The 10687-nt window shown below is 36.6% G+C and overlaps 1 protein-coding gene across 3 annotated transcripts; it reads right to left on the bottom strand.

Moving 5' to 3' along the window:
* Positions 1 to 766: 766 nt before the first annotated feature.
* Positions 767 to 5100, bottom strand: LOC104600962 (uncharacterized). 3 transcript variants are annotated; one of them, XM_088901917.1, is made up of 4 exons: positions 4506 to 5093; positions 4134 to 4253; positions 1431 to 4030; positions 767 to 1051 (listed from the first exon to the last, which is right to left on the bottom strand). In XM_088901917.1, exons 3-4 carry the CDS (start codon positions 3222 to 3224, stop codon positions 890 to 892), a joined length of 1956 nt encoding a protein of 651 aa, XP_088758043.1. In that variant the 5' UTR covers positions 3225 to 4030; positions 4134 to 4253; positions 4506 to 5093; the 3' UTR covers positions 767 to 889. The 3 variants fall into 3 exon arrangements, with proteins under 3 accessions (XP_088758043.1, XP_010262438.1, XP_088758044.1); XM_010264136.2 differs by lacking the exon at positions 4134 to 4253 and having other exon boundaries at positions 1431 to 3306; positions 4506 to 5100; XM_088901918.1 differs by lacking the exon at positions 4134 to 4253.
* Between the last annotated feature and the right edge of the window lie 5587 nt (positions 5101 to 10687).

Here is a 10687-nt window from a genome sequence, read left to right on the forward strand (position 1 = left end):
GCTACAAAATGTAATTTGAACTATTACATTTCTCCTCATTCAATTCTCTCTTATTAAATCTTACATTTAGGGTATTAGTTCACATTCTTTCATAGAATCCTATATTAATTAACCAAAGTAAATAAAAATAAATATGACAGAAAGATTGTTTTTATTGATGATAGAAATAAAATACAAATTTAAACCTAACCTAGAAATGAAGTTGTTTTCTTGTTTGGTGGTAAGTCAACAATTCAACCTAGGGGCAAATGTGTCAAACTTTTTGATGTCATAATTAAATAATAATAAAAATTAAAATAGATGAAAACACAAAAAAGTATAAAAAATGCAAAAAGTTTTGTAGAAAACATTTGGGCACATCTCTAATATAATATATTTCATTATATTAAACAAAAACAAGTGTGACAAATAAGAATAATTTTTATAGATATAAAAATACAAAAAAAAATTATTATAAAAATTTTAGAAACATGTTATTTACAATCATTCATCATCATCAAAAATTGCCACGTGCAAAACAAGCATACACTTACTAGTATGTTAAAATAAAGCAAACAACCAAGCTTTGTCACAGCACAACAGATTGCTACAGCTAAAAAGATTGGGTTCTTGCCAATTGTTTTAGTCTCAGGTACACCTCCACTTTTGCATCATATCAATTAGTAAAAGCTGTTAGTATTGACTTATCAATCATCCAGCATGAGACAATAAACACAGTTGCACTGGTGGAGAGTACTAAGAACTACAAGTAGCAATAAGCATCAACTTTTGCACAACTAATTTTCCTTGGACATTCTGTATTGCTGTACTATATACTGTAACTATTAAGTACACACAGAGAGAGAGAGCTACAATTATGAAACTACCAACCATAACTTCTACTGCTTCATCATTTGTACATTTTTGGAGACAGATTGGGACTCTGTGAGTGAATAATTGCCACTCCTACGGAGAAAGACTGGAGAGCAGAAAGAGTTGATTGGAAATGAATAAAATAGAGACCATCATGGATATTCACCATTCTTAGGGTGGGCGCACCTTGCTTTGAACCCTGCCAGATAGAATTTGGTTCACCATCAGCTCCATGTTCTGTGCTAACATAACTCGTAATGCAGAAAGCTAATATAATTCATTGGCTTCTAAAGAAATGTATATTCTTGACCTTAACATATTCATAACTACTTGGCTATGTCCTGATTGAAAGAGATACTGGAATTTGAATAATACACAACACATTAATTTATTTATAATTCCGAGGAAATCAGGAAATTTAGAAATCACAAGGACACTTAATAATATCCAATATGTTAAATTTTGTACCTTAAAGTTGTTACTAAAACAATTTAAAAATTTGAAGGCCATGGATTAAATCAATGTAAACTGATAGAGGATTGGGCTTTAAAAAAAAAGCTGATAGAGGATTGACAAACCTTGATGAACAGATTCAATGTTTTGCATTCCTCTTTTGCATCTGGTCTATGTGAAACTTCTTTGGTCGGTCTACAATTAAGCACTGTGAGAGGACACCCAATATCCCAGCCACCACAGTCACAGTGTCCACCAGACCTCCATCTTTCACTAAGACTAGAAGGGCCACCAATTCTTGTCCTTGGGCCATCATGAATGCCTGCTGGGACTAGAACATCAATACTTGTAGAACAATCATTTTCATTTTGCAATAAACTTTCCTGGCCGTCTTCTGAAGAAACAGTCGCTTCTAGAAAAGTATTATTCTGCTGAGCCTCAACTTTGTTGAGAAATTTCAAGCCCCACCCTCCAACTGTTGTGTCTTGACAATCATCATGCACATAGCTTCTCACAACAATGGCAGCCAATTCAAGATTTGGTAAAAGATGGCCTTCAAGCAAGTTAATCCTACTTGGTGCATCAAGATTTCGGAACATATCTTGATAAGGCTCTGAAGATAAGTCTTCAAGCATGGAGCTTGGTACACCAAATCCTGGGATAGACCAATTCTTGGTAGTGTTAATTGTCCTAAAATCATTTACAACCTTCTTTGGCAGCCTGCTGTTATTCTTACGAATAGGAGTTGAACTTGGCATCTCCCCCAAATGGTTTTCACTAGTACCAAACAAAACAAATTCAGTCTCCGTGAGCTTTAAATCGTTTGAGCAAAGGCTGAAAGAACTTGAAACTTTCATCTTACCAACAATATCTGATACATTATTTGAATCACCCTGTTTCTCTTGTCCACCTGTTCTTGAATGGAAAGTATACATATAATCCAGAGCCTTATCATCTGATGATTCAACTTTCCACATGTTGGCAACATAAACCTCCCTTTGATCATCTACTGAGAACACAAAGTAAGGAACTCCATTTTTCCATATGCAATGAAGCCTTCCCTGAGAAAGAGTGCTACAAGTGGATGGAGAAGATTGATTGGAGCATGCTGAGTTTGAACATGACACAGATTCAGGCGTTTTATGGATAGCTCCTGATTCATATTTTTCATTTCCATGAAGTACTACTCCTCTTTCTAGGTTCTGGGATAGATTGATACTCAGCCTAGAAGGTGATCTCATGAAACCAGAATATTTTTTTCCTTTTACTCCGGTTGAACCCACCTTCTCTAAGTTGATGTCATGATTTAAGGCTCCTAAATTATATAATAATGGACTCTTCAGGATGCCACTTATCTTGGTGTTCCCTGAGATGGCACCTACAATCCACTGCCCAACGGAACTTATAACTAAATTCCCCTGTTCAGCAGCGGATGGGCATTCAATAATAAAACTACCCCAATCACTTCCATTTCTTCTTGTGCTTTTAACTGGTGACAAGGCATCAAACAGAATTTCCATCTTAGAGGAACTCAGATTTACAGCAATATTGCATGGGGGCACCGAGTGGCATGCTACACTTAGAGGTTTAGATTCTCTAACATCTGCAAAATCCAAGCCATGCCGGACATGTATCTCTTTGAGACTTCCAAAATGCATTTGTTTTAGAATCTTAACATCAGTACTCAGTTGACTCTGAAAGAATGATTCATGTATACATCTTTCACCTGTGTGAGATTGTTTGATTCCTGAAGTTAGCATCTGGTCTGGTTTCAACCTTTCTAAGGATCTCTTGTGGTTAGGTTCAGTAAACTCTGAATTACTATTCTCTACTACTAACTTCATGTCCTTTTCATGTGTAAAAGGAAATTCTTCCTTCCCATGTTCATCTTTACGTGGATTGGCAGATGTTTGATCCATTTTCGCAATCCAACCAAAGAAAGCACATACAGTGTCTAAATATGCTCAACCCTGGTCTTTTCAGTCAAAGCGCATTGTGAAACTGGGAAATCACATGCAACATCAGCACAAATACACCAAGAAGAAGTAAAATGTACATAAAGCAAAATCAAGATTTAAAATTTCCAAATGATATTCTTAATGGGATATTTAACCACCAAAGAAAAACTGCCAAAAGAAAAAGATTCTTACAAGTTGGTCAAGGGGATCAGATTGGTTTTCCAGGAATGGAAGACATAGTTGTTTTCTTCCACCTCTTTTAAATTGAACTTAATGCCACCAAGAGGGGGGAGCACTTTTTCCTTTTCCAGTTCTAGTTTTACTTGTAAGTTTCAATATGGTAGGAATTTACATTTTTATTGTCATAATCAGTAATAACATATTGTTCTGCTAATCTGAGAAAAGGACACTACGGCTGTACAGAGCAAAATGAACCAATAATTTTAGGAAATTAAAGAATTTACCCAATCGACCTGAACCCATTACCATAAAAATACAGAACACCCCTAAACTCTTCTTAAAACAGAAAATTGAAATAATGGAACTCTTAAAAACGATTGCTGGAACAACATTCAAATGCTTTTTGACTGAGAATAACTTGAGCATCTACAAATCCATTCATTTTCTTTAATGCTTGTGAAGGACACGATAGAAAGGAGAAGAAATAGAAAATCAGTAAACTTCCTGACAATTCTACCAAACCATACGAAAGTATTGGAGTAAAAAGCTCTTCTGTATGTCAACGAAGTGCTATCCACTTGCACAAGCTACAAAGGAAAACAAGAGAAAGATTCAGAGCAGCCATTTACAGGGAAGGCAGACTCTCGTAAACAATTATTCAAATAAAAAGACAAACAGAAAAACAATTACATTTGAAAAAAAAAACCATCTCTCTGATAAAAATAATACTCCCACTTGGATAAAACAAAAACAAATTCCAATTCGGGGCTGTTCCTTGAATAAAAACGTAAAAGAAAACGGGAATAAAACCTGCAAGAAACACGGAAGTTAAACAAATCAAAGACAAGCACAGAAAAACTAATCGATTAACAGAAAGCATAGACTGATAGTAACGGGTTTACAGTAGCAGTTTCAGCTTCTATCAGATAATCTACCGAAAAGGAAAAAGAATTCAAGCAACAGGATCGAAAACTAACGTCAACTAAACCAAAAATTCAAGCAAAACAAGCAACAGAAGCGAAAGTCGCAAAAGAAATTGCAAAAAATTCAATCTTCTCTCACCTCAAGAACCTCCATCCACCATGCAAACTCGACCTCTCCCAGAAAATGGAACTCACTTTTAGCCTTCACTCTCTGAGAAAGAGAGAACTGAAAAAGGTAATAAGGAAGAAAAAGGGAGAAACAGCTTTACTGGTAAAGTTGCCCAGCTCTTTTTATACTCCTTAGTAAGCGTAAGAAGAGAACAGAAGAAAGTATTACGGACTCCGCAGAGAGAAAGGGGTGGGAGAGGAGGAAAGGAAATTAACAAAACCGACGAAATGAAGTCATAAGCCACGCTTTTAACAACTTTTTAGCTCCCCTCCATCTCTGTCTCTCTCTCTGTTTTCCACTCCTTTTTGTTTTAAAGAAAAAACACAGTAGAAGAAACTCGAAATTCCGGTATTGTGGGTCCCTCTCTTGCTTCGCGTTTTCTACATAGAGAGAGGAGAGAGTATGAGAGCCAGTGCGGACGCCGGATGACAATTGACAACCGGTACCATGAAACCACCGACGAGGCGGCGAACCTCAGAAAGGTCAAGACTGATACTGCAGCTGCAACTGATGCGGAGTTGCGGACGTGTTCCCGTTTTTCTGAATTCTGGTCCTCTGCGGTTGTACACGTTATACTCGGTCAATCAATATATCCCACGGCAACAACTTATACGTAGGTCCCACACGTCATGATGACGTGGCGTATTATGACTGGCCAAGTATCCTCAGTTTTCCCCCCAAAACCGGCGCTTTATGATAAGCTTTTGTGGTAAAATTACTATTGTGTCTTCAGCCTTATTATCAATCACCTTTTTTATTTAGCTATTGAAATTTACAATAATATCCTTTGGGATATGTACTATCCTTTAGTCCCTGTTGGACAAATGTCCATCTGGGGACGAGGATGAATTTCTGACCCCCGATCCTCCACTGTGACCCGACGTCCGAGTTCCGACGGCGACTCTACCGGATCACTCTATCGGTTCTTTTTTCACTATTGGAAATACGGATCTAGGATAGATCCAAAATTACCTCGTCACTTCCATTGTTCTGGTGCATGGCAGACGATTGGGCCCTATCAGAAGTGGGGTCCCCATCATAAGAAGGATCTATACCAAGAAACCGCATGATCAGTTGATCACTGCTCAGATCAGATGGGGGACCGTGAATGGTGTCAAAATGGTTCGGGTCGTACTCGTACCCACTGTTTCCAAACAATTCGGTTGTGTCATTTTTATGCTCTTACAAAACCGATCTAATCTGATGGTTGGACCACTAACCACGGACCAATAGGCCGGTGGGCCGTGGCTAGAGTGCTAGACAACTAGAACTAGTTGGGTTTTCAAAACAAACATTGCTCACTAGTCACTACTAAACAGCTTTGGTTGCTGTGTTAATCTTGGTTCCATAAACATGATATCGAACAAGAAATTTGTATGTTGAAGTACGACATTGTATGCGTCGTACCTTTCAAATATAACTACTAACCCAATAATTTAGGTATCTGTCGTTCGTTCTGTCTACAATATAAATTTAATGATTCTTTTATATATTTTGTTTCATAATCCATACAACTAGGGCCTGGAATGGAATCGTTGATCTGGTTTTTGGCCAAAAATCATTGAATTGGTCAACGGTCTATTGATTTGAGTGGTTGAATTATCGACATGTTGACCTGTAAAATGGTTTTGGGCCATTTTTTATTTTTTAATTGGGAACCATTTAGACAATCAGTTCCGTTTTATCCTAATCTTGGTTCTTGGCTAAAAATTGTCGAATCAATCAATGACCTATTGACTTGGGTGGTTGAACTATTGACCCTTTCAATGGTTTTTGGTCGTTTTTTATTTTTTAATTTTTGTTGTTAGAACGGGCCATCCATTCAAACCGAACAGTCGAATTATTGACCCAAAAACCGGTGGTCAGAACGATTCCGTTTTCAGGTCGTATGAGTCACACGCTCGAATGACATAACACATATGGTACTGCTTAATGGACCTCACACACTCAAGTTTTGGTCTGTAATTTTTGTTGTCAGAATGGGTTGTCCGTTTTTTATTTTTTTAATTGAGAACCGTCTAGGCAACTAGTTCCGTTTTACCCCAATCCCGATCCCTGGCCAAAAATCGTTGAATCGGTCAATGACCCATTGACCCAAGTGGTTGAACCGTTAACCCGTTGACTTGTTCAGTGGTTTTTGACTGTTTTTTTATTTTTTATTTTTGTTGTTAGAACAGGCCGTTTGTTCAAACCGGACGGTCAAACTGTCAACCCGAAAACTGGTAGCCAGAACGGATCCATTTTCGAGTCGTATGAGTCACACGCTCGAATGACATAACATCATGGTTTTTAAAACCGACCCGGAGACCAAACCAGTCAGCGGTCTAGTTACCGGGTCGAACGGTCAGCCCGTTTTGACCAAAAAATAAAAAATAATAAAAAACGGTCAAAACCGTTCGAACGGTTCAATATCTAGTTATTAACAATATTTATAATAAATATTATATATTTATATAATTAGATAATTACATATATCTAATTATCTAACAATATTTATATAATTAATAGGAAATGGGACTTGAGTAGTCGAACCATTGACCCGTAATATGGTTTTTGGCCATTTTTTTTTTAATTGGGAACCATCTAGGCAACCAGTTTTGTTTTATCCTAATCTCGGTCCCTGGCCAAAAATCGTTGAATCGGTAACGACCCATTGACTCAGGCGGTCGAACCATTGATCCATTCAATGATTTTTGGTCGTTTTTTTATTTTTTTAGTTTTTGTTGTTTGAACGGGCCATCCGTTTGAACCGAATAGTCGAATAGTTGACCTGAAAACCGATGGCCAGAATGATTCCATTTTCAGGTTGTATGAGTCACACGCTCGAATGACATAACACATATGGTACTGCTTAATGGACCTCACACACTCAATTTTTTGCTTGTAATTTTTGTTGTCAGAACGGGTCGTCCGTTTTTTAGTTTTTTAATTGGGAACCGTCTAGGAAACTAGTTCTGTTTTACCCCAATCCCGGTTCCTGGCCAAAAACCGTTGAATCGGTCAATGACCCAAGTGGTCGAACCGTCAACCCGTTAACTCGTTCAATGGTTTTTGGTCGTCTTTTTATTTATTTTTATTTTTTTAATTTTTGTTGTCAGAACGGGCCGTTCGTTCAAACCAGACGGTCGAACTGTCAACCTGAAAACTAGTGGCCAGAACGGTTCCATTTTCGGATTGTATGAGTCACACGCTCGAATGAAATAACATCATGGTTTTTAAAACTAACCCGAAGACCGAACCGGTCAAGGGTTCGGTTACCAGGTCGAATAATCGGCCCGTTCTGACAAAAAAAATGATCAAAACCGTTCAAACGGTTCGATATCTAGTTATTAACAATATTTATAATAACTATTCTATATTTATATAATTAAATAACTATTATATAATTAATAGGATTGCTGCACGGAGAGAGCACCCCAATCTATATATATATGTTAAATTTAGGCGGTGTTTGGTATGCCTTTCATTTATTTGATAAATGGTGTCATGTCATTGTTAGATCAGCATTTGTCCCATCTAAGGATGGCAATTTTGTAGGAAATTTCGTGTATCTGACATGTCCCGACCCTAATAGGACTCGTTTATCAAAACTCTATAGGTTTTGGAATGGGTTTGAGATTTTTGATAAAACCCTATAGGGTTTGGATTTTGACTTTAGGGTATCCAATACCCAATACCCGAGATGCATAAATATGAAGCTATTATATTATATATCATGCACAAATTTATAAAATTTAAGTACTAAGATAAATATTCTATTATTAATATTTTATTTATATAAATTTCTTTGGATTAAAATCATTTTATATAAATTTGGATTTGATAGATTGTTTATTTCATTTAGTTATAAAATGCTAATTTTAAATATTATTTCTTTCAAAATTTAGTTGGAATTATTAATTATATACATGTATCGATTGTTTTGATGAACACAAAAGTTAATAAAATCTATTTTATTTCATTGAATAATATAAAAGGTGAGAAGGCTTAGTGGCTTATAGGAATGGCAACGGGGCGGGGTGGGGACGAGGAGCCTCTCCCCATCCCCATCCCTGTGAAAATCCCCATCCCCGTCCCTGCTAACGGGAACAAGGTTATCCCCATATTTTTAAAAATATTAATATATAGATGTATATTTACATATTTACATATTTACATATATAGCATAGGAATACATATATGCATATATATTAGTGGGGATCCTACGAAGTGGGGATCGGGGTCCCCGCGGGGCGGGGAGTGCTCTCCCCGTCCCCGCCCCGTCCCTACTAACGGGGATGAAAATTTCCCCATCCCCATCCTTGCCCCATTCAGGGTGGATCCCCACGGGGACCGGGGAAATGGGGAAAATTGCCATCCCTAGTGGCTTAAAATAGTGTTAAGAGATTTGGCGCTATTATTAATTGATCTGAGTTCAAGTCACAATATAAGCATTAAGAATTTTTTTTTATAGAAAACATTTGGTCAAGGGGTTTAACGGGTTTGGGAAATTGAGAAGAAAAGTTAGACGGATTTGGAATCAATGATACATAGGCGGGTTCGAAAATGGGTAGGGCAATTTGCAAGGGTACCCCACCCGTTGCCATTCCTATCCCATTATGTCGATTTGTAAGCATAGGTATTGATAAAAGTTGGTCTTGATTTGTGTACGCCAACCTTTGAGGGAAATTTTATTTTAATGTTTTTCCAACGGTTAAGTGTTTATTCACTGTTTTACTGATGTGGCGCCTAGTGGCACCTAGTGACGTCTAGTTGTCAACAAATCCCAGAAAAAACTTTTATCAATCACTTTTTCTCAGTTTTGAAGATAAATCAAGTACAAACGTTTATTTAACAAACAAAAGCCATGCGGAACATATACCTAGTTAATGGGTAAGTGGGGTAGTGATAAGGTGTATGTGGGGCCCATTGACATATAAGATAGAGATTTTGAAGGCATCTTTGTATTTTAAGGTTGTGTTTGGTATCATTGTTGTTTGCACCCTAAAGGTTTTGGGGTGATCAATATAAATTGGCATACTATGATGCAATTGTTATTTATGATTGAAATAGGAATACCTTAAAAATGCATGTATTAGAGGCTGTTTATAGAAATATCAAATTGGTGTTTCTTGTAAGTAATAATTCTCACACTTGATGTGACAATACATATTTCTCACCAATTTGTATTACTCATCCCAAATTGTTTTTGGTAGAAACAACAATAGTACCAAATACAACATAAATCTGCACCTTTTTAGGATGCCTTACCACCAACTTGGTATTAAGATTATGCTTGATGAATAAGTGGTTTAAGAAATAAATATTTTTTAGTGCTTGGGAGGTCTTTTTCCAAACCACTTACACTTATTTTAAGTACTTTTTTGGAATTGGTAAGCCACTTATCTAATAAGTATTTATATTTACAGAAATGATGACAGTTATAGTAACTAAGAATTGTCCAAAATAGAGCAAAAAATGGAGAAAAAAGAGAAGAGATTCATGTACCTATAATGATTTCTTACCTTAGAGTCACTTGTTGCTGTCACTGGTTCATTTTGGAGTTTAAATGGAGAATATGCTCGATGGGATTTTGAAAAATGACGGGGACAATTTTGTCCCAAAAATTGAAGTAAGTGCTTAAAATAAATAGCTCTAGTTGCTTTTTTTTTTTTTTTTTGTTTTTCAGTACTTATTTCGAAAATAAGCACTTAGCCTCATATTTTTGTCAAACACAAATGGATGTTTATTTGCCGCTTATTATGTGGTCCCACCATTTATTTTAAGTTATTATTCAAACAAGTGTTTATTTAAATAAATACCAAACATAGGCGAAGTGAAATTGCAAGCTATATCAAATAAGTACTTTCTGTAATTTTTTTTCCCTAAAAGCTAAGAAGATTTATGAAAACAATGGTTTAGAAGCCATATCAACAAAAGAACCATGTAACTAAAAATTGGATAATTGCTTATTTATCAGCATTTCAATTGAATGAAGACAAAAGGGCAATGCCAACCCTCCTGTGGCTCATGACAATCCCACTAGTTCTGAGAGAGGTGGTGGTTGAAACAGGTTTGGCTCGACTTGACCCATGCCAAAGCTGATCTGGTGACATCCCTAAATGTGTGTGCCAATTTGTCTCTCCTTGTGTCTTTTTCATGTGGCAACTTTA

This window comes from Nelumbo nucifera, chromosome 3 (genome assembly GCF_055504915.1).
Source record: "Nelumbo nucifera cultivar China Antique chromosome 3, China Antique-T2T, whole genome shotgun sequence".
Lineage (NCBI taxonomy): Eukaryota > Viridiplantae > Streptophyta > Magnoliopsida > Proteales > Nelumbonaceae > Nelumbo > Nelumbo nucifera.